Raw genomic sequence first — 25,477 nt, 5'->3', positions numbered from 1 at the left:
GAGTTATAACTAAAAATTATCTCCTTGATGTCTGTTTTATCTTGCAACAAAGTTTTAGATTTCAATTAGAGAAATTATGATATAAAAATTGCAGTAACTACAAAATCCAGAAAAAAAGTGAGATGAAATTATATTAAGACTGAAATATAACATTACTTTATAATATTAAGTTTAAAATACACAAGTCTTTGAATAGAGTTGTTAAACTCTTTTTTATACACTTATAACAAAATAAATTTGAAAATGTTAATTTACTGAAACAAAATATTATAGCTGAGAGAAGACAGCAACATTGTAGTTACTGCACTCTGTTTATGCATTACTATTGGAACCTTTTACAGCAATGCAAAACCAGAGTGCAGTAACTACATTTTTGGGGTCAAAGGTGAAATATTTTTACTATTTTTACTGTTATAACATCATCAATAGGCTACTAGGTGTCATGTCACTTACTTATTAATTACTCATTTGGCTGACCAGTTAAAAACGATTAAGAAACTATAAAGCAGTTTTTCTCAGTTTCACCCTTTGCGTAGTTACTGCAGTTAGGCTTTGTAGGGCAGTATGCCTATAGTTTGACCGTTTTATCACTTTTAAGTGTTGTTAAATCTTTCAAATCGTGTGAAATTGGAGTTAGCCTGTTTCAGATTAAACTCACCACGATAAACGTTTACAATTAATTCTGTGTTAAATTAGACCATTAGGAATATCTTTCATCAGAAAGGTTTGCTATCCACCTTTGGCTTGCAGCACCTAATGTATATTGGGGGATTGTTAAACAACCTATATAAAGCCAGTTGTTAAAATATATGTATCTCACATGCATATGACAATCAATGGCGCTGGACCTGACGTATCAGCGTAGCTAATACTTATCACAAATTAAGCATTTGAGTATCCTAATGTGGAAGGCGAAAACGGAAGTAAATAGGGATTAACCTCTTGCTTTGCCTGCAGTTTTTTCCTATGTGTAGGTGTGGCAAACACGCACTGAAACCGCTAAAACTCTCCCTATAATGATGCAAATCCAAATGATCTGGACAGCGAATGTGTTTTTCTCCCTTTTTGCAGCGATTCCACTCATGTTGCACATTAATCGATTCTGTAACGAAGAAAAGGGGCTCGTTTCATCCTTTCTGTGGCGCAATAAGCGCTCAATCCGTTAGATGGCGCAATGTCTCCACTGTAAGAATTAAAGTGGCTAGATGCTCTTACAATTGAGACACTGATGTTAGAATTTCAGTGGTAATTTTTGGGGGAAATTAAATAGTTGCTGCCAAACAATATCTTAATCAAACTAAAACCACTCGAAGGGAAATAGTGGTATATGACTTAAAATGTAAAAATAAACACAAAATATAGCCTAAAGAGAATTAAGATGAAAATAGAATAGTAGCTCAGTTCGATTAAACGAGTAGCATTCGGATTCTAATAAAACTTTGAGCAACCATTATATCTTGTTGTAATGCGTTTGTTACAGTGGCATGATGCGTAATTACAAATCACAGTTAATATACAATCTTTTTATCTTTTTTTTAATGACTCAATAGAGCTACATGGGTGATGGGACAAATTTAGACACTATGCGCTGTTAAAGAGACAATCGGATCAGGTGATGACTGCCCACTTAAGCATCAGTGTTATCACTTCAGATCCAGGGGTTTCCTTCCCAGGGTACCAAGGGCTTTCCATCCTCCACGCAGGATAGAAAACGAGTTCCCACGCATTTGTGGAGATCCGCTGTGCCTCCAGCAACAGACTACTCCTCCAGGCAAAAAATAAAAACACGGGTTTCGGTGACAGGCACCATGCGCAATGACTGACTCCGTGGTCGTATCCAGGCGCTGCACAGAAATTTAGTCCGCATCATTCCCTGACAGCTCCCTGAGAGAGAGGAGAGAGAGAAGCTGGGGCTGGATTCTCAGGTAGGCAATATGATCTCCTTCGAAGGATTTTCAAACATTGCATCCTCGACCTGTAATCACTGCGAGGTTATTGCGTTTGGCCAGTGACTCAGTGCGTTAGAATTTCTCATTTACAAGTTGAATGAATGCAGCATTTCATTCACAAGAGAGGGAGAGAGAGATAGATAGGAGCTGGAAATTATCTCTTATGATGAAACATTTAATTGCATGTATTTATTAATTTGATGGAACACATTGTCTTTATGAGGCTGTTACTTACTGAGTCATTTGTATTGAAAAATGAACATTTGTGTGCAGTGCAACTCAGTATGCATGGAGCTGCTGCTAATTAACCTATGTGAGGTACAAATTATGTAAATGAACATCTGATTGATTCCTTTGTTTTAGGGGAAACATGTCTTACTGAAAACATTGCTCTGCAGCAGAATGTAGCTGTCATTCGTGCAGAGCTGATTCTTATTCCGAAAAATTGTTGCATTGATTTACTCCAGCATGCTTTGGTGTTGTGATTATACTCAGTTTATTCATGAATGGCCGATGATTATGACTCTTGGTGTAGCTTGATAGGCTTTGCTGAATCCCCCTTAAGATTAATTAAAACAAGACTGCTTGCACTCCTGCAACACAGGAGCTTTCCTCGTTATAGATCTGACATAAGAAAACAGACCTGATAAGTCATGTGGGAGATTGTGTGGTTGCAGTCCCTGGGCGTTGCTGCAGGATTTTTAGGAGTGCACACTGGAGCTTGATTTGCCTGCAGACTGGGAGGAAAAACATCAGTGGTACCTTTCAAATGCTGATGTGGGCAGGGCAGCTCTCAACTCCAGCTGTGCCACAGCACAGGTGATCCAGTTGTCTACTTGTTGTGATGTCATCTCACCCTGCACCCATGGGCTTTTTTTACACTTAGCTGATCAGAGAAGTGAATGTTGTAAACAGACTTACAGGACCAAACTGGTTCATTGCTTCTGTTGTTAATATGGAAGGAGGACAGAGAAAAGAAGCTGGGAATCTGCCTCCCAGTTCCACCATCTCCAACTCCTCCTACAGACCTGAAGCATGGGGATTAAATGGGGGAGGGGAGAAAAGACTGAATGAACGGTCTGAGAGATATCTGCAGCTGCCTCCTCTCACATGAGCAACCACAGTAGTGATTGGACGACACCCTTATGCTGGTACCTCTCTCTGTATTTCTCTGTCTCTCTGCCAGCACACTGCTCTGTTTCTGTCCAGAAAAAAAGACTGGAATTGGGCAAAAAGGGAGAGAAGAGGGGGGAAATTGTTTCTTGGCACATATCACAAGAGAAACGAGGGATGGGGAGCATTAGGAAACATGGGTGTTAAGGGAAAAGGTGAAAAAAGATGGAGGAGTGAAGTAAGTGCTCTGCACGCTAACTGCATAATTTAAAGCTGAAGGATACAAGGCGACTGTACTCATAATCCCATGTCTTCAGCTTGTCTTCCTCTCTAACTATGCTGTCTTTTCAACCATGACTGTTAAGAACAATCCGAGCAAGATGCCTCATTTCTGCCAGACCACGTTAACTGGTACGAGAGATGATCCCACTGACACGCTCTGCATGGGCTTTGAAATTCGGCACAGGTATCGTCTACTACAAACACATAGACTGGAGGACACACACACACACACACACACACACGCACATGCACACACACAGCTTTTAATCATTCTGATTCTCGTCTTCTGATCTTGCCGTTACCATGGCCACAGTTGGTAAAGGTGCATGACTCTATGTTCCTCTGTGCTCTTCACAATCCATATTCTGTATGGATTTTACAACCCAAATCATATGTTTTACTCTAAATACGTGTACTGTGTCCTGCTTTTGAGAATTTTTACCCCCCCATTTGCTCTATGAGAGAGATGATTCTGCTGTTTGTGGCCGAGCTTCAGAAGGGAGTGGCTTCATCTTCAAATTCTCATCAGAGCGGTGGATGAGAATCGATTCACCATCCCCTCTGAAACTGGTGATTAGATCTGCCTAAACACTGTGGCATATTGGAAAAGACAGTTGAAATTAATGTGGCCTTTAAGCAAAGTTCCCCCGAGAGAGCGAGGAGTTAAACGTCCAAAACAGAATTGGGCTGTGGTCGAGTCTGTAAACACCAGCCGATCTGTAAGCAACGTTTCTGTCCACTACCATTTTAATCTCAGACGCTTACATTATGTGATTAGAATCACCTCTGTTCATATCTGCAGTGATGGTCTGGCCCCAGAGGCTTAGAGTGACGTCTGAATAAACAAACTTTGCATTTAAAGTCACATATTTCCAACCATGGACGGATTATGGGACAGGAGGTCTCTGGGCACAGACAAGCAAAAGGCCCCACCGCCTTTCATAAGCAGGAGCAAGACTTTGCGGTGGTTTTGCCTCTTTTTGTTGTTTTGCATCTCTTTGTAGTCACTATGTATCTTTTTGTGGTTTTCTGTTTATTTGTGGTGATCTAGTGTCTTTTTTTGGTTGTTTTGTTTATCTTTGCAGTCATTTTGTGTCTCTTCATAATCACTTTGTGTCTCTTTGTGATAATTAAGTGTCTCTCTTTTTCTTAATTTTGTGTCTTTTGGGGTGTTTTTTTATTTCTTTTTAATCGTAATTTGTGTCGGTGGTTTTGTGTCTCAATGTAGTAATTATTTATCCTCTTGGTTTTTTTGTGTGTCTTTGTAGTCATTTTGTTTCTTTTTTTGGTAGTTTTGCGTCTCTTCATAGTCATTTTGGGGTGGTTTTTGTCTCTTTGTAGTCATTTTGTGTCCTTTTTAGTTGTTTTGTATCTCTTTGCAGAAAGTATTGCAGTAACTGTTATGGGATTTTTTGATATTTCTGATATGGCAGCCAATATAATTAATTTATATAGACTTTATATGGATTTTGCACTGATTTGACTATGCAGAGGTACTCAGAAGGCTCATTAACCTTATGGCATTATTGTTTTTTAGTAATCTGTAGGTGATAGAGGAAAGAACATGATTGTCAGGAGCTCTGCTGGACAAACTTGGTGATGATTACACAATTTCCAAATCAACTCAGGCATAGCTTTCTGCATTATACATTCTCTAAAACAGGTTTTCATATCAGGGCATATTGCACAACATATTCGCTGATACAGATAGATGCCAGTCTTTCGCTGTGTCTCTTTGTGGTTATTTTGCATTTCTTTGTGTTCAGGTCTTTACGTGTCTTTTTGAGTGACGTATTGCCGATTGGAGGTGGACCGAGACACACTGGACCTTTGGGCTTGTCCCTGGTAGGCTTGTTTAGTAATCCATTCATGTTCCCAATAAGGTTTTTTTTTGTCTCTGAAGTTGGGCCAAAGCATACTGTTAGTGTTGCAGTGTTTCCAAACTAGAACAGGCTCCCGTTTGCCAGCAGAGATCTGCTAAAAACACCCAGGGGTATTGTACCTGCTAGTTTGCTGGTGGGACAAAAGGGAGGGTCACATATCCAGCAGCTGAACTGTGCCAGATCTTTCAAAGCAGAGCAACAAAGAGACAGAATCACCACCGTCACACTGAGGGATTGAAAGGAGATCTGACTTACACGTTAAGAACCATATCTCAACAGACCACCAGCTGCAGGTCACTTCTAGTTAGTGGGAAATGGACGCATAGTGTTTTTACAACAGACCTTTACTGCTCTGATTTAATGCCTCTGTCTGGGTGTACTTGTTTCCCCGAGATAAGATGGGACGAAATTGAAGGAGCATGACTGGCCAGTGCATCAGCAGCCAGTTCTCAAAGTCCCACCTCTTACCTCTAGGGCATACTGGGATGAATCACCATCAGCCAAGCAAATTTGAGACTTACTGCAGGCTCTCGCTGGAGTGCAGTTAATTGAGTGCTCCATGTCCGACAGCCGTTTACTTCTGTAGTTCTAAAATAAGGCCTGGACAAAAGAAGTCTCTGAATTACATCAAAACGTCTGGGAAAATGTGGGTCAGCAGACATCTTTCTGCTAAATTTGAGGATGATTACTGGAAAATGAAACCTATAGCTTATGGAAAGCTATTTCAGTGTGTTGATTTAAGAATGAAAAACACAGCCCCCACCTCATGGAGGAGTGTTGGACAGGGCCAACGGCGATAGCAGGGTGACAGCATGGTAGCTTGTTGGTCACTGGATGGTCTTTCCTGTTTGTTCTCCAGCGATGCGGGACTTGGAGCCATGCCTGCCAAGAGTGTGTATTTGAAGCGGTGCAACACTCTCGCTTTTGAGGGGTGAAGAGCCCTCGCAGGTGCTCTCACAGATGGTCTCTGTCAACGCCACTGTCTGACTGAAAACATGGATAGATTTGTCTCTGCCACAGATCTAAAAGACCAACAAACATCCATATTGTTTCCCAAAATAGAGCTGAATAATTTCTGTCTGCTCTGTGATCTTTAATCTCACCAAACCCACTGTTCTGTACATGGTGCCTGATATAGGTCAGAGTACATAAAGCTAGTGCACTAATGCCTTAAAGAGGGGCCTTACACAGAGTGAAAAGCAATGGTGGGTGGGAGTTGTAAATAATTAAGAAATGCTGAGTGATGTTTTCCTCCTGCAGCGGAGGGCTTCTTGCTGCAGTGCTTCACGATCCTGCCCAGGTCCGGGCCTCAGTGTGCTGCTCTGTTGGCAGCTCCCAGTCCCTTTATGGAGGATGGATGGAGTTGTACCATGCAACTGGGAGTGGGTGGCTACCTCGTGTTTATGTGGTCCTTCCTACCGTGTCTCCCCACTCGCCCTGCATGCCTGGTGTGTGAGCATTAGGCATCAGCAGCTAAATATTGGGAGATGTTGAAAAAATGTCGATAATCACTCATAAACAGTGCCTGGAACGGGCCAGTACTCTCCAGTTTGTTCACGAGTACCTTTAATTTTACTTTTAATTGATGGTTTTATTAATAGGCTGATATTTATACCAAAATAGGCTATATATCATAATTTATTTGGAGAAGCCAAGCAATTATGAGTAAAATCAGATGTTCAGCACCCCCATGTAGCTCAAATGAAATTACCATTTGTTTCATAACTAGATTTTCCCACCACTGAGATGTTTGACTGTGAGATTAGCACTTTATCAGTGTTGTTTGATGAGATTTGCCACATAGCCGACTATTCTGTGTCACCTCTACAAGATATACTGTAGATATAAAAAGTCCTCAAAACTATATGACCAAAAACATTGTTTGTTCATACTCAAATACGGCCTTTCCTAAATCAGTGCCCTTATCACTGGCAGGAGATCAGCACGTCCTCTTATCGGGGCAGCTGTGGCTCAGTTGGTAGATCGTGTTGAGGTATCCTTGGGTAAGATACTGAAGCCCAAATGGCTCCCGATGCTGCGTTCATCAGTGTATGAATTAATTCCCAATGGTGGCAGGTGGCAAATGTGTGCCCTGGTAGCCTCGGCCACCAGCATGAATGTGTGTGTGTGAACGGGTCAATGAGCACAGTCTGTAGTGTAAAGCGCTTTGGATAAAAGCCCTATATAAGTGCTGTCCATTTACTATCTTATGTCACGGTTACCCTTTTAAACATATTGTTAACAATGTGTAACGCTCACAGTTCTTCCCCTAAGGTTAAGGCAAAAATGTTACATGTGAAGGCGTTACAGAAGATGATTGAAAAATGTCAAATTTAAATTCAAACGCATTCAAAACATATTTTAGAACAAACAGGGTATGTTGTACAGTGTTAAAAACATGCTGTAGCTGACAAAAAGCTTGGTGTAATGTAGATGCAGAGCAGTAGATCACAGTGTCATCGGCATAAAAGTAGAAATTTGCATTGGAAGTGTTTTTACCAACATCATTTACTTTTTGTTTCACAAGGGGCACGAACACCGGTCTTCAGGACGTCTTTTATAACACTGCAGCCAAAAGATGGCATTGCTAACTACCAGTGTAAATGGAGCTGCTGTACAAATGAACCATGGGGATGTTTTTTTGGGAAAGGACATATATCCAAGACATGCAATAATCATGTCATGCAACTGCTGAGATTGAGTACTGGAACCTTTTTTTGGTCCTACTCAGGCACTGCTCATTAGCTCATAACTTTAGGTTGGGTGCACTCCAATCAGCCATAGTATACTTGTGTTTATGGCCTGCTCAGCTGTCATGGCTGGACATTTTTTTTTACTGTGTATAAAAACTGTCTGCACAGACCTCAAATTTCTTCCTGACATTAGAGCCACCTGCCACCAGCCCCCATGTGTCACCACACAATGCGAAGGAGCAGCTGATTGTATTTTTTGATGATGTGTTGTGGACATGTGAGTCAAGGTATTGTCAACTAGTTCATGTTTTTCAGAATGTTTTAGTGAAGGTCTGTATATGACTCAACTCAACAGTAACATAGCAGTACTCATTAATGGGCTTCGCTTCAGTCAATCAAGATTTTCCATGAGCAAGTGTAAGTTTCAATTTGGTTCATTTATTTTGGCATTAAATTCTCAATCACACAAGCCTTGTGCTTCTAATTATTACATAGATTTTGCTTCTCGCTAAGTTGAGTTAGCATGATTGCAAATTATGTTAATTTTCCTTCTGTCAAAAAGATTTTCATCTTGGAGTATTTGACTTCTGATTGCCTCTCAATAAAATCTGTATTTATAGATGCAAGTGAATAAGAGATTTAAGAGAAAAAAAATATTTTTTCAGTCTTCACTGCTCAGGCATGATGTCCCAGATCACCACAGGACTTGAGTTGAAACTGTAGATCGGCCAAGATTCTCCTGTCTGAGGATCTCAGGCTGTGTTCTGTTTCATAATACATAAAACAGTCTTAGCTCCTGCCAAGCCAGATGGTTGAGGACGGAAAATTAGAATGATATGAAATATGTTATTTTCCTTCTCCTCTTTAACTCAGCTATGAGACCCAATGTATCGCAAATGTTATAACCGATGTACATGCTTGGCGATAATTTTTTATTAAGACGAATCCTTTCATTGTTGCTTATAAGTGTTTTAGTTCATTCTCAAAAACATAAAAGTCCTTCTTAAATAATTGAACAAACACCAGTTTGATCGATATTCCTTTGAGTGCACAATTAAAACATTCATTCATTCATTATCCTGACCTGCTTATCCGAACTCGGGTCACGGAGGGCTGGAGCCAATCCCAGCTGACATTGGGCCTGGATAGGCGGGGTACACCCTGGATAAGACACCAGACTATCGTAGAGCTGACACATAGAGACAGACGACCATTCACACTGTCATACACACTTACAGACAATTTAGAGCAAGCATGTCCAAACTATTCCTGATGGCCATGTGGCTGCAGGTTTTCCTTCCAACCAAGCAGAAGCATAACAGGCACAAGTCATTTAATCAACTGATTTCAGGGTTCAAACAGCTGATCAGTAGAATCGGTGTGTTCTTGATTGGTTGGAACAAACATCTGCAGCAGCATGGCCATTTATGGAATAGTTTGGACATGCCTGATTTTGAGTCACAAATTAATCCTTAGCTGCATGTTTTTGGACTGTGGGAGGAAGCCGGAGAAAACCCACTAGAGCCGCAGGCTGGAGTAACTAACTGGCGATCCTCTTGCTGTGAGGCAAGAGTGCTAACCACTACACCACCGTGTAGCCACAATTAGAACATCATTTATAAAAATAAATATATATTTTTAGATATCTCATCAAAATAAATGTTTAACTGGCTGGTATTCACACACACAAAAACAAAAATACTTAGGAAAACAATTAAAACAAAGATACTTGTTTTTGTAAACTAATGATTCATATATAATGAATATAAGGTCCCACGATCATTAGCCTTATAATGGCTAAGTTTAAAAAATATAGCTGAGCTAGTTTCTCGCAGCACTGTGAAAAAAAATGTGTATGGGTTGCAGGGTTGTTGGGTCTTTAATAGGAAAAAGCACATTGTGTTACAGCTGATTAAACATTAATGGTCACAGCAACCTGAGAAAATATGTTTCACCAGGATTATTAAATCATTGGTAGTGAACTGTACTGTGCTGACATGAATATGAACTCTGGCATCTACTTAGCATCAGCACCTCGGAATAAAGTGCTGATCCAAGCCCGCAGGGACTCTGCATTGGTCCACAGTGTACGGGTTGTTGGATGATGGCTAGCAGAGCTTTAAGGTGACATCCATTATACCTAAGTAAGTTTTTAGCCTGAGGCATGGAAACACAAATGGAGGCCTGATCAAAGATAGATTAAAGTGAAACTAATTGTAGGACTTCGCATTGATCTCCGATTCTCATTAACCCATTTTAGAAATGTCCTTCTTGGACGATGGCGAGGGAATTGTTGCCCTGGAATTGGAGTGCAGTACGTCGTTGTGTTTCAATCTCAGTATAGTTAATACATTTACAAATAGGACACAAAGCTGGGTGTAAAATAATATGTTATAAGGTACAGGAAATGTATAAAGTAATTTTGCATTCAGGGCTCCATTTAACTCTAAGAGCATGCTTTTACGCACTGTTTTTTGCTGATCTTAGTACAAAGGAGATGACTCTCTTCCCTATATTCCCCACCCCCCTTAAGCTCACAGTGCCGTATTCATAATGATCCATGTTGGATCAATCCATCAATGTCCCGCTGCCTCGTTGTCACCCTCACTGCCTGCTCTTGTTTCCACAAGCATGTACTAAAATCTTTTTGAAAAAATGACATAACAAGGTGCTCTTCTTCTAATCTGCTTCTTTTCCCTTCATATGTTCTGCAGAAATGAGTCATACACCTGCCATTGAAAGTCGCATAACAACGTTAATCTGTGCATGAGACTTAGTATTCACATCAAGTATCCAAGGAGAATGCATGGCTGCGTTTCTAAAAATGGATGTAAAATGTGTAGGGTGTACTCTCGGAGACGTGCATGCATACATCCCTGAAGATGTACAGATGCAGATTTGTATTGACTATCTTCTCAGGCCCCGAGGAGGAGACACAGCTTTCTAAATTGGTCCTCTCCACCCCCATATGAAACTCTACTCAGGAGAGATCCTGCTGGGTGGATGACTTATGATGATCGGGCAGATGACTAGCTTGAGTCAATGCTCTCCCTCTGGTCTTTCCTGTTGTCATCTCACACATGATACTATTCGTGCACGGTGTATTTGCAGACACTATTGTGTGGTTGCTTGCACAGATCATGGCACCACTTTGCAGGCCGCCACGTCTGAAAGCATGGTTACGTCATGGAGTCTTCATGACATTTTGGAGAGAGGAGAAAAACAGAGGAAAATATCTGCTGCTCCCCAGAGAGGACTCCACCACCTGACTGAGTCATCTTATATGGGTGGAAAACACGTACCAAGTCACAGATGACGCAGATTAGTTGCATTTAGATCCTCAAGAGCATAGAGTTGATTGTCTGAGGGTTCCAATGATGTCATATCTGCAGAATAACAAGAAAAACTATCACATTTTGTTCAAGAGAGTCAATTATAATTGGTCTCGAATGCATTTTTGAACACGTTTGAGATGTAAACCCTCTCTGACTGCACTTTACTTTTCTGTGTCTGAAGCATCAAAGCCTATACTGACAGCTCTTTATGAGAAAAGTGTGTGTACGATACTTCAGACTACCTCCTGCATGCTAATTGGACTGTCACCTCGGCAAAGAGTCCACTTCTGTGATGCAGTAACATCTATCCCCAGCACCAGAGAGCTCCGACTTGTCTGAGTCAGTGATTACCCAGCCCGAGCCTGGCTGCCCCCTCCCATCTGTCTCTCTCCATCCACCTCTCTATGACAATCATGTTAGACAAAAGTGGGATAATTCATTTTGGCAAGTGAAGGAGGGCCACGCTTGAGAGCCTCGGTGTATATGATATATGCCGTACAGTCAGAGAGATGTCTGAACTGTCAAGACTGCTGCTGAGAAGTGGAAAACGACAAATGCTCCCCGAAGACTGTGTTGCCACTGTTGGCTGCATGCAGCAGCATCAGAGGGAAAAGCCCACACCCAGAGTGTCTATTGATAGCACAGCGAATTTGTTGTTATTCTGTGAATCCCGCAGGCAGTGCAGCAACAGATTAGAGCTCAAAAGGTATGTAGCTTGACGTTACGCAGCATAATACGAGCAGCTGAATGAAGGAGACAGCGGCGCAACCCTCCCTTTCCCTGCCTCTTTCACTTTCTCCAAGCTTCTATAGTGCCGGATTTTACCGCTGTGAAAAGCTGAGGACAAGTGAAATTTATTGATTTCCCTTTTAGCCTTAACGTCATGCATCCCATACTGTATCTATTTAATACAGTACCTGCACTCTCCTCATCCTGCACCATAACAGTTCTTGACATTTAAAGCTCCAGAGAGGCCTTTAGGGCCCGTTGGTCTTCTCTGACTGCTTGTACTTGCCCTCAGGACATACACTGCTGTATCCTCCGGCCTGCAGGCTGCTGCAGCATCACTCCGTGTATTGTCTGGCAGAGGCTTGAAGCAGCCCTAAGTCAGTTGCAGGGGGCACCCAGAACACACACACACACACACACACACACACACACACACACACGCGCACTCACTCGCTTCAGTGATTTCTGTTGTATCTTTTCCATGTCAGTCTGAGATTAAATTGCATTGCTGGTGTATCGTACAGATAGCCGCTTTGTGAGAAATTCAAACAGTTGACAGCTCACTGTTTCCCCCGTCATCATTAGCACTTGTCTGAGTTCTCAGGCTGCACCATATACCACTGCAAAAGCTTATCTCCCGTCATCGTGCACTTCAAATACTCCGATGACAAAGCTGTGCTACAAACAATCCAGTCCTGCTTTCACCGAGTGACAACAACTTCCCTACAGATATTCTAAACTGCTCATCAGCCCCCTCCCCCCATAACACCTGTCGTCCCCCCCCGAGAAACAATAGAAGTAGATAAATACAGTACACAGACATGACTTTGGATAAAAACCTCCGCTTCAACTAACACCGTGAGCAATCAGAAACGCCGGAGACAAAGACTCTTAGTCATCGTTGTCAGGACTAACTCACCTCCTCCTCCTCCTCCTCCTCCTCCTGCATCGTAGCATAATTGAGCCACTCCTGCTATATGGAACCATCTGTTTCCTTGATATGTGTGGAAGAACTTACACCACCCACTTCTGTGTCATTTCACTCTGGTCATTAATGTACAGGAAGGCTGGCTTTGTTCCCTCACACTAAGCAACTCTTTTAAATCGAGCTTGTATTTAACAGATGCATTGTGTTTGTGCAGTGTTTTCCTGTGTCAATTGCCTTGCTTGAATATGTCTGCGGAAAGAATTTGATGAAACAGACATGGCAGGAGGAGATGGTAGTACTAATTAGGCTGTAAATATGGCACCAGGAAATGTGCTTACATGGCCATGCCACTGGAAGCCATAGAGTGTATAAAATGTGGACTTAGTCTCTGTGACGTCATTCGTTGGTTTCTGAAGAGCCAAGAGCCGTGGGCTTGGCGCGGTAGTGGTAAAGCGGCTACTGTGGGTGGCTCCGGCTGTCACCATTTGGCAGTGCCTAACCGGCTAATCCAAAAAAGGGAAATTAGCTATAGAGATAAGCTACAGGGACCTAAACCATTTTTGTACAAGCTGTAAACAAGTTTATTTCTGCTGTAAAGGTGGGCAGTTAAACATGGTTCTATGGGACTTGTTTTTTTTTTTGAGCCAGCCTCAAGTGGCCATTCGAGGAACTGCAGTTTTGACATTTCCATGTTGGCGTCATTTTTCAGCGTTGGAGGTTGCTGCTTATTTGTAGCTGATATTTTGTTGCTTTTTCATGCATAATGTGTAAAAGTCATAGTAGGCAAGTAGATGAAAGAAAAATAGTGAATGTTACTTTCCTGGAAACTACAATAGATTTTTTATTTATTTGTTTGGCTGTTGGTGGTGGGGGCATCATTGGCTCCTTTTTATTCACCGTGCATCACTGTGTAGCAATTAAAGGATGTGTATCTGGTGACTTGCCAATTCAAGGTCAGCACTGTAGTGGCTCTCAAATGTGTACACAATATCCTTTCTGATGAGGGAGCAGCCCGTGGTGGCAGTTAAATCGGTGCTGGTAAAGCATTAAGATAAGCATAGACTGTAGCTAAAAGTGTGGACTCAACACACATAACTTGGACGCGAGTCAGACTTAAAACGATTTTTCCCACCCCTAATTTAAGAGCTCTTAATACAGAATTGGCAGAGTTGTTTGACTACTTCGTGCTGAATTCATCTCTGTCTTCGTGTCTGTCTACTTGCAGACTGTGATAGTGCAGCATGACGGACACGGTGATGAGCAGCAGCTCGGATCGCTGGGTCTCCAACGACAGGCAGAGGACCATGCACGCTGGGTAAGCACGATTGTCAGAATATTTTTGTATTTTTTTAATTTCTTTATCAGTCTACCAACCCTATAATGTGCTCTTCTTTGTTTCACCTACGTCCCTGTGATGTGTGATCTGTTACACAGTGATAAAGACCAGTAAGTAGACAAACCCCACCTCTCTTATCTACATCGTGCACAGAATATCCGCTCTGTAACTGTTTAGAAAGCAGTTTAATGTGTTGATGCTGGGTGTGTGCAAATGTGTGATTGGATATCATGTAGTAAAATCATAGCTAGGCAGTGTAATCTCAGCTGCTCAATATGTTTGGCTGACAGGGGCAACTGGACCATGCAGCCAGGCCCTGGTCCTGGTCCAGACCTGACAGATGAAGAGAAAGAGATCATAAACAGTGTGATTGCCCGTGCTGAGAAAATGGAGGCCATGGAGCAGGAGAGAATTGGGTGAGAGATCATAAAACAGGCATTGATTTCTCCAATATAGAAAAAAAATCACCTGTTAGAACGGTTGTCATGCATACATTTGGATCTGAGATGATTACTGGTGATATTTCAAGTAAGATCTCACCCTGTGTGCTGCTGCAGACGCTTGATAAACCGCCTGGACGACATGAAGAAAACTGTGTGTGGGGATGGGCAGTCCCGCTGTTTGCTATGTGGGGAGCAGCTGGGTTCACCTGGGGTCAGCTCAGTGGTGTGTGAGGACTGCAAAAAGGTAGGTAATGAGTCAGCCTGTTATTACAAGGCAACAAAAAAACACCAACCCACTCCCCCTGCTGCTATTCACACAAAAGTTGAGAAAACACAATAGGTCACGGTCTATGTATTTGTAATAACATCGTAAATGGTGAGCAGCTGGAAATCTTTATTTTTTCCTGTCGTGTAGAACATGTGTACCAAGTGTGGCACACAGTGCAGCAGTCGGCCACGCGCCGTGTGGCTATGCAAGATCTGCAGAGAACAGCGAGAGGTAGGTGCCCTACACCAGTGGACAAATAAAACTATTGAATTGCCTATTGGAAGGCTTGTGACACATATGTTTGTGTCTGTATTCTCAGGTGTGGAAGAGGTCTGGTGCATGGTTCTTCAAAGGTTTTCCGAAGCATTTCCTGCCATCGCCCATGCCGTTATCTAAAGTGGCAGGTGCCCAGGAGGCAGCAGCACCCAAGGAGAAAAAAGCCCCTGAGCCGGCACAGCCCAGCCAGGCAGTAACCCAACAACAAGCAGGTAGATTCACACCTCATGATTTAGTGTTTTACAGTTTCTAAAGTAGGCAACATGCAGGACCTTGTCACCATTTATGATGTTAGACTTTTGTCACATACAATTGGTTTTTATATCTCTCTTAAGTCAGAGTCAGTCAGGTTGCAGCCTTGAAGACGACCTTTATAGACAACCATTATAGTTTCCTATATTAGCCCAAGTTTTTGTTGAGTCGTTGGCAGCTCCTACACATCTGCTGCCATGGATATATTCTGCATATATAGGCCTACATATATTTTCAGTGCAACTTTAAACATTTTTTTCAAAGCGCCAACTCTTCGGTCTCTTTAGATCAGCATCTGCACACGAGTCTTCTCGTGACCCCGCCTCTCTTTGCTCTTTTCAAACCTTTTATCTGCTTCCCAAAATTGGCAGCACCGCCCACTGCTGCCGAGGAGGGGGATGAAGAGCTCAATTAAGCTGTCGGAAGGTGCATGCTGTGACATGGGATGAGCCTCCAGGTGGTGCTGGCATGATGGGTCACATTGTATCATTTCACACTTTCAGCGTAATTACCTGAGCAATGTGATTCTCCCACAAAAGAGCTCGAGCAGACGGGCAGACTATATAGCGCCTGCATGTACAGTAGTTGGCTAACACAGCTTGTTGTAGTGTATGTAGGTCAATGCCTTTGCAACGAAAAAGCTGCAACATCAAAAGTATCCAGAGAGACTAGGGAGTATTACAGATTCCACTGCAGTAGGAGCCTGAAGTGGTGTGATTATGCGTGTCTCCCCTATGTATAGTGTGTGTCTGTGTGTTTACTTTATTATGCTATTCATGCTTATTTTTAGCACCAGAGCCACAGGGCCGTGCTGGTTACCCACCTGTGGCCCCTAAACCATCAGTTGCTCGCATGGCCACGGGCGGGGCTGGCCCTGAAGAGTCAGGGCAGGGCAGCCCAGTGGTGATGAAGAAAATGGTGCCGGTCCAGAGCTCCCGACCACAGCCTGCTGCTGCAGTCACCATGGCCCAGCAGGGTGAGAGACACAATCCATGCTCATAAAAAAAAGAGTCCTAAGCATCAAGCAAACAATGCATCCCTCGTGGTTGTATTTTGTGCAGTCTCACATGACTGAATGTGGTTGCAGGTCCAGCAGCAGGAGATGGAGGCGCTTATTCCTCTGCTGCAGTTCCTCCAGAGCAGAGAGCGCCTCCTGCAGCAAGAGAGGACAGGAGGCAGCCCGCTGCCTACAGTGCTCCTCCCGCCCGACAGCAACCTCCCCCAGCTGAGGAGGAGGAGGAGGCCAATGACTATGACTCCGATGAAGCCAGTGAGTACACCATCTGCTCACGTCTCTTGTAGAGTAAGGTGGCTGATGTGTCGACCTTCTTCTCACCTCGTGTTCAGTTTGACATGACAGATTTCTGTCCATTTATTTAAGGTAAACAGCACCAGATCAGCATCATTCAGCATACAGTACTGGGCGTTGATGACAATTTGGCAGCATCTCTGCTCCCCTGAGGGATCCTTAGTCACACCGCAATGATGCGTGATTGCTGCCTTTTGGCCGACAGTAATAATTCATATCTATAAATTGCCCAGTAGTCCTAGCAAATAGGAAGTATCATTCATGCAGCGTCTATTGAGCTGTGTAGAAAATGAAAAATGATAAGCACCATATGTTATCGAAGCATGATAATCAATATCCAAAGTACCACAGCAGAGGAAGATATGTATCAATATTGACTTAGTGATTCACAAGCTATGTAATCGTACAGTTTTTTCCCCCATATATCCCATATCCCATTTTAATGATGAGAATGGTGCCATGCCATTCATGTCCTGTGCCTGCAGCGTAAGGCGGCCTTTATTCTCTCTCGGGGGGATTGGGTGTTAATTTATTTTATTGAGGTCCGGGAATATGGAGCTGTGCAAATAATTTGAGATACAACAGGGCTAACAGGATATAGATTCCCCTTGTGTTTGATCCAATCCCCTGTGTTGGGAGTGAAAACGGCAGAAATAGCAATGGTTTCATGTGTTCTCCACAGAGATGTGATGGTGAGAGCAGTTGGCTCCTGGGGTGCTGACTGGTTTCACTCACTCAGCTGGTGTAATGTCTTCACTATGGCTGATTAAAATTTTTTTCAGCTTAATAATAGAAATGTTATGTGATGTAATAGAATTTGACTGGTCACGATTAAGCATTACGTTCAGTTCATATTCTATACTTTCGCAGTACAGTCCGGTTAAATTTTGACCCGGCAGAAAAATCCCGTCATAATAAGTGTCTATACCAAACTTTGAACCACAAGTCTCTTTAGAATTTAAAAATAGACATTAATAAATGGGTGCTTAATCCTTAATTAATGTTTCAGAGAGCAGGTAGAGTTCTTTTAGGTTTTATACAACACTTTCATGGAGAAAAAGCCTCTACTGTCACAAAAAATCATGTCCTATTTTACTAAGACATGAAAACACAACGGCCATAATGATTTTAAAAATCTTTTTTTTTTGATTCTCAAACTGTGGGGTTTTCTATTACAACAACAAAACACAATTAATCATAATAACTACTCTCTAATTGCACATTTAACATTTAACTTAAAAGAAACAAAACAAAAAATTAATTAAAATCAGCTTTAATCCCTCTGTGTTGTCCTCCTGCTTGGAAACTTCCTTCTCCAAATCACTGACTGACTTTCTCGTCTTAGATAACCAGACTAATAACGTCTTGGACAGTAAGTCTTGCTGTCATAACCTCAATCACTAAAATGGCAGTGCAGGTGCCTTCATAATCTTATGATGTTAAAACTTATTCCATAAAAAAATACACAGTCACGGCATTTACAGTCTCACAGTTTCACTGATGTCATTAATTTCCTTCATTTCTGCATGCTACACTTATGGATCTAAACAGGCCAAATCTGACCCAGAACAGCCTCAATGTACAAAAATTTGAAGCATCTACAAGTGAATTATTTTTTTGCATTTATTTTAATTTGAATGTTGATGCAAACTATTTGCATGCAACAAAATTCACCAATTTTTACACTAATAAAACATTATAACATAAAAATAACAGTGACATTTTGGGTGTTTTTACTGCATTCAAAGTGTGTTTTGATGCTAAACCAATCAAAAATGATTATATCTGATCATTAGATAAAGGTGGATGAGCCAGTGCTGCTCTTTTTTATATTTCTGGCTCTAGACTCGACTTGATTTCGTTAGATCTTTGTGTCTTTGGATCGCTAAGTTGGTAGTGAATCTCAGCCCAGAAAAGTTAACATTTACATAAGAAAAATTAACAAATGACATTTGATCATTTTGTCCCCCAACAGCTACGCTAGGCAATGAAACTCCTCCAAAGAAAATCTGTGTGGGCAGCATTTCAGTCTTCTTTTTTCTCTCCTTCTTACCCAGAACATTATTTCCTGAATGTCTTCCTTTGAGACTTGAGTGTTTATTTGATTTCTTTTATATCATATGCCCCTTCTTTGTAATGAGATTTTGGTGCTGTTTACTTAAGGTAAATAGAGGGCTGTGAGTGTCCATCCTTTCTGCCCATTCTGCTTGTTCTCACTTCTATGCTCCAGCTGAGTGTTTAATTACAATAGAATACTTCCTGCACTTATTTATACTCTTAATTATTCAAGAGCAAACTTGCTGTCTCTCTGTAGTCTAATGTAATGACTGGTGTGGGTCTCTTTCAGCCACCCTGGGATCTCTAGAGTTCAGTCTGCTCTATGAACAGGAAAGCAACAGCCTCCACTGTAGCATCCTCAAAGCAAAGGTACCACTACTCTGCTCATTCTCTCACACAAAGGGACAATTACAATCAAGTGGTTTATGTTAAAAGGCTCCTGAATGGCACTTTAGCTTAATTGCTCGCTGCTGTTCATAATGATGTGACGGACGTGGTGCTCCATTTCCCCGCAGGGACTGAAGCCCATGGACTCAAATGGACTGGCAGATCCTTATGTCAAACTTCATCTGCTGCCTGGGGCTAGTAAGGTAAAAGACACACCTTTCCTACACTAAGCTTTTACTTCCTTTAAAAGATTTATCACCGTAATATCTTGCGAAGCAAAAAAAAAAAGGGTGGTGATTTTAGACCCCCGTGGTTTGATGACGGGCCTTTCTGCTAGCTCAAGCCTGACACCTTGTGGTGTGAAGTGAAATAAATCATAAAATCAGCACGAGGATGATGTCCAGAAGTAAGTTCCTGAAAATGTGTCTCCCTCTTTTTGATTATATTAAAAGGGTTAACTTTCCACCTAACAAAGACAAAAGGATAGTCAATACACCTCTGACTACTGACTGACACCACTGACACTCTATTAATATTAGTGATATATATTTTTATTTTATTTTATTTTTTCCTTTTTTAAAATGTTATTTTTTTCCCTTTTTTATTTTATTTTATTCTGATTGTATTATATATATTTTAAAATTACTTTTATTTATTACTTTAATTATTATCATTTTCTTTCTTTTCCTTTCTTTTCCTCCTCATATTTTTTATATTTTCCTCATTTTTTTCCTCATGCTGATTTTACTTAAATGCTGTAATTGTTAATTTATTTTGCATTTTCATTGTATTGTTTTTTTAATTATCAGGTCATGGACAGTATACCGAATATGACAACCTTATTCTACAAAAACATAACAAATAAAAGTGAGGAAAAGAAGAAATATATATTGAGACATTGTAAATAAAGTGGTAGTGAAGGTACATTGTTGGGAAATGAAGCAGGTTTGAGTTTCAAAAACACCTTTTGATCTCCATCAAAAACACCATATAGGTTCTCCCTGTAATCAAATTGCAGAAATTACAGACATGTGAGATGTTGTGTTTTGGTAACATGCCTCGAGATGTTTCCATTTGCTTTTTATTGATCCAACTTGCATCTGCAGTCCAACAAGCTGCGCACAAAGACTTTGAGAAACACCCGCAACCCTGCGTGGAATGAGACGCTCACCTACCATGGCCTGACGGATGACGACATGCAGCGTAAGACTCTCAGGTGAGTAACACTCTTCAAACAGTCAAATTTCAATAAATCACCCGTCTTTATGTTTCAAACATTAATGTGTCCTGAGTTGACTTTTAAAGAGGTAAATATAACCCTTTTGATTTAAATAGGCTGTCTGTCTGTGATGAAGACAAGTTCGGGCACAATGAGTTTATTGGGGAAACTCGAGTGGCGCTGAAGAAGCTGAAGATGAACCAGAAGAAAAACTTCAACGTGTGTCTCGAGAGAGTTGTCCCGGTGAGTGAAACTCAATTGCACTCAAGCAATGCTTTGTTCTCGCTGTCTGATTCTCTTATTGACCTGCTGTAATCTCGTTCCCCCTCGCAGACAAAGAGAACTGCAACAGCTGGGGCAGCCAGAGGCATCTCTCTCTACGAAGATGAGGCAATGCTTTTATTTCCAAGCATGTCTGAACGTGACAGATTCCTCCAGAGGTTCTTGCAAATCTTATCATGAACCCTACTGAACTATTTCCCCCCCTCTATGTTCTGTCTTAGACTGGGAAAGAAAGCGGCGAGGTAGAAGAGCGCGGCCGGATTCTGATCTCCCTCATGTACAGCACCCAGCAGAACCGTCTCCTTGTGGGCGTCGTGCGCTGCGTTCACCTGGCTGCCATGGATGCTAATGGCTACTCTGACCCATATGTCAAAATGTATGTAGGTAGAGCAGGATGAGAAGTACATTTCGACTGTAAATGTGTGACTCTAGAAACTTAAATTCTGTTACACTTACAGATGTCTGAAACCTGACATGGGGAAGAAGGCCAAGTGCAAAACACAAATTAAGAAGAGGACATTAAACCCAGAATTTAACGAGGTTTGTTAGAGAGTTCAACGTGAAAGGTTATAATTATGGGTCAAAGCAGTGAAGTTTACTGCTACAGCTGTCTGTCTGTCTGTCTGTCTGTCTGTCTGTCAAACCACCACTCAGTCATTTAAATGAAACTCAGACCTCAATGTGACACTGCAAGTGTTTATGTTTTTACAGTCATCTTGAAAACGGCATAGCATCAAAATTCTTCAACCTTTTTAATATTTCAATTCTTTTGCATCTTTTCAAATGGTCTTTTTGTCAATTTTCTAAAAAAAACAACAACTTTTTTTAGAAACCTTTTGGCCAATCATACCAAAACTTTGTCAGGATCATGTACAGACTTTGATTTAAAGTTAAAAAAATCAACAATTTCATTATTTCAATTCTTTTGCATCTTTACAAATGGTCTTTTGCTCTAAAAATGTCAATTTTTACCTTTTTTCCTCAAAAAGACAACTTTTCAGACCACAACTTGGTCACAATCATCTACGGACTTGTTGATGATTGTCGATGACTGTTGAAATGTCAATCCATTTTCATTAAACAACCCAATAAAACACATTATTTTATGAAAAACTTATAAGAGACAACCTAAATTCAAGACACAGGAGTTTTCACTAAATTTTCCTATTAAATGTGTTTGAGTTCAATCTGCTCCGACCGTGATCATTACATCTTTCTTATTAAATCACTGTGTTATTATTCTTATTATTTGCAACTCAAGTATGAGAAATGTTGGAAAGTTGCTTTGAAAATGAACCAATATCTTGATCAAAACTTGCAGGAATTTGGCTACGAAATCAAACACAGTGAACTGGCCAAGAAGACTTTAGATATCTCCGTGTGGGATTATGACATTGGGAAGTCCAACGACTACATCGGTAGGTATTTGAGAAGTGTCCCTGCTCTGATGAAATAAATGTACAACTGTCACCTGCTCACCACCACCTGCCTTTCACACCTCACTTCCTTCCTGACAGGTGGGTGTCAGCTGGGTATCACTGCCAAGGGAGAGAGGCTGAAGCACTGGTATGAGTGTCTGAAGAACAAGGACAAGAGGATTGAGCGCTGGCACACCTTGTATAATGAGAATCACACTGCTAGTGATTAACCACTTGCCCCTTACACGTACAGCATGAGCTAAAACCTCCCTACTTGGTTTGCATTCATCCCTAATGCACTTTCTTTTCCACTTTATTGTGTTATCTATTCTTTCACTACCTGACCATCACACGGGCTTACTCGTGTCCTTTCCCCCGGTGGTATACACTTCTTTCCTGTCCCCTTATTAACAATTCCTCTGCCTGTGCTGATACTTAATCTGCCTCTGGGACAAATCATGGCATAAATGAATTAGAGAGTTCACTAATGTAACCAAGACATCTGCGAACGAGCAGCTGCACAAGGACCGTCATGCCTGTCAGTGATGTTATATAGTGTGCTGAAACATTGCTAAAAAAAAGAAAAGAATTGCACTGGCACAGAACTAGAAAAGCAATATGTTATGGCATCTGAGGTAAAAAACAACAACAACTTTGTTAAAAGTCATAAAAGCCCTGATTGGGCTCGTGCCTGATATTCATTTGACAGTCAGGGCATTTTTTTATTTATTTCTCGTGCGATTACATCATGCTGTAGTGCAACACTTGAACTGTATAAGCATGCCAAGCCACAATTAACACGCAGCTGCGCCTTCAGATATTTCAACTGTGCCCACTGTCCAAAACATATTGTATATTTCCATGAAGAAATGTTTACATACTGATACATTGCTCAGGTTAGGATAGACATCTGATATACAGATGATTCATAAGTCAGTGGACCATGAGCTAGATGAATCTTTCATCAGTTGCTGTTAATTTGTGATTTAAAATTATAGCACACCTAGTTAAACTTTAGGAGTTTATGTATAGTTATTTAAGCTGTGAATTATAATTTGTGGGAAGTATTAGGTGTATGATTAGACAAACTGAAAAGTGAACAAAAGCTATTATTATTCAGTTCTTTTCTTGGTTAAGGTGTGAATTGGCAGGCTAAAGGATTTTCCTCCTGCTACCTCTACTCTTCTGAAGCTCGTGGTTCTCTCTGACACCTTAGAGGTTTTCTACTGTAGTGTTTACACTGAATGCACATGGTCAGGTCTCCCGAACAAATTTGGCTGCTCCGCTTGACAAGGAGAGAAGTTGGAATAGGTTATGTCATAAGTATGTGCAGCTTTACCTGCATGCACTGTGCTTGTGACTCCGGCGTGACTGGGGCAGTCCGCTTTCACCCCAAAGCACCCTTTGCACAAAGCAGGGCTCCCTTTCCCCCGTCTGCCACGACCCCGATCATTCAAGGCTTTAGTGTGTGTTTGTTCACTAATCACAGCAAACCAAGGAAAGCACACCTTACAAAGTGGAATGACCTCAATTTATACAGCTGTTTGCAAGTTATTCCAATGTCAAAATAAAGACAAAAACAAAAAATCCTATGCATGACATGTCTTGTGGTTCAAGATATATATACTTTGTAAGAAATTAACGCTATTGTAATTCCATCAATGTTTACACTTCTTCCCCATAACATCCCTGTTAATACTTTCTATAAAAGAGGCCATATTCTGCATGACTATGGTGTAATCTGAATATCTGATAGCATCCACAGGATAATCAACTGAGCACATCAACAAAATACTTTATCCAACTCTATCAGTAGCAGATATTGAGATGAAACTCATTCCTTGAATGACACTTTCTGTACATACACATTTAGATCTCTCCAGCATCTTGTTTTCTCTGCACCCTGTGGCAGCGATTCAAACACCCACAGTAGCATCACATGCTGTCCTATGTTGTGCTACTTCAGATGATGATCAACATAAAAATATAATCAGTAGTTTGTTTTATAACAGGCTTCTCTCTCTCTCTGAGCTAAACCCATAGCTTGATTCTGCCAGTTCAGTGGAATGTTTCTTGGTTTATCTCTGTATTTGTACATAGATAGTGCATGCACTGGAAAAATGTATGTTTGCAAATAACTTTGCATGTAAAGATTTTGCAGAGAGTTTACACAGATCAATAAAATCTAATGAAAGCTGATGAGCCTGGAGTGTGTGAGGGCTTATTAAAGTCAATGCATGACTGTGATAATCAGTGAAGTCCGTAAAAGAAGATGAAATCAGAGGAAAAGGGAGCAGCATATATTAGAATGAACTTCATTCTTAAGCACAGGTGAACTGTAGCCAATATTTAGTCACGTACTGTACACCTCTAGATACCTCTACTTTGCTTGAATGATTTCTTTTCTTGCCACCTTTTACTTATGCTCCTTTACTTTTATCTGATGACCTTACTTGTTTTATGAATTAAGAATTATTTCTGCACAGAAAACATATCAAAAGATTAACTATAATAGTAACTACTAAGTCTTTCTATATACAAAAACATGTAATTACTACAAACTTCTGAAATATGAAGATTTGCTGATCAGATCACCTTGATGCTTTTTTTTTGTTTTAATTCGTTTGATGTTTGCACTGTTGGTAACTTTTCCTTGTAACTTATTTTCTTCTTTATACTTAAGTAAAGTATCTAAATACTTCCTAGTAAGTCACACAATTGTAAATAAATGAAGACAGCAGGTTTTTTTTTTTAAAGTTTTTGAAAGAAGAATGTGTTCTGGTTAATAAGTGGGCGTAATTATAATGTTAATGCCATGCCATTCTATTTCCCACGATTGGAGCTCCGATTAACAGTTTCGGAGAATGAATGAACCAATGAATGAATGATCACGCCACTATTGCGCCTAACCACAAATGACATTCATTGCCAGCCAACCATACTTTATGTGAGAATTTTTCATGGATTTCGCCACACCTTAACGGCATTTGTCATTTTTTTAAAAAACGACATGTTCAGACAGCTCGGCAGCTTTTGTCCAAAATCCAGGTGGGGACATTTTCCCATAGTCTCCACCTAGATTCAGGACAGTCACTTCCTTGAGATAAAAGGATATAATGTAGAAAAACAGATATGCATCACTCTGACAAGTGCAATGGTTTTGTTTAAACTTGGACTTTAGTCTATAACTCCAAAAAATCTAACAAAAAAGTTTTTTGTGGCCACATAGCTAAATAGAAATGAAGAATAATCTGAAGCCGGTTTTAGTCAGGCCACACGCCCGCACAAATCAGCAAAAGAGGGGCGTGTCATCTCTC

The 25,477-nt window shown here is 41.0% G+C and overlaps 1 protein-coding gene across 1 annotated transcript; it reads left to right on the top strand.

The window, feature by feature from the left end:
- The first annotated feature begins 1,215 nt into the window (after positions 1-1,215).
- On the top strand, positions 1,216-24,359 carry rph3ab (rabphilin 3A homolog (mouse), b). Its single transcript, XM_059337586.1, has 18 exons — positions 1,216-1,925; positions 14,138-14,227; positions 14,347-14,358; positions 14,539-14,664; positions 14,806-14,935; positions 15,107-15,190; positions 15,279-15,447; positions 16,278-16,463; positions 16,575-16,757; positions 19,144-19,223; positions 19,370-19,444; positions 20,348-20,457; positions 20,577-20,703; positions 20,794-20,850; positions 20,964-21,118; positions 21,201-21,282; positions 22,064-22,160; positions 22,260-24,359. The coding sequence occupies exons 2-18, from the start codon at positions 14,154-14,156 to the stop codon at positions 22,388-22,390; spliced, it is 1,878 nt and encodes a 625-aa protein (XP_059193569.1). The 5' UTR covers positions 1,216-1,925; positions 14,138-14,153; the 3' UTR covers positions 22,391-24,359.
- The last annotated feature ends 1,118 nt before the right edge of the window (positions 24,360-25,477 follow it).

This window comes from Centropristis striata, chromosome 7, assembly GCF_030273125.1.
Source record: "Centropristis striata isolate RG_2023a ecotype Rhode Island chromosome 7, C.striata_1.0, whole genome shotgun sequence".
In the NCBI taxonomy this organism is placed as follows: Eukaryota; Metazoa; Chordata; class Actinopteri; order Perciformes; family Serranidae; genus Centropristis; species Centropristis striata.
Note: the sequence above shows the minus strand (reverse complement) of the source record. Positions and strands in the feature narration are given on the sequence as shown.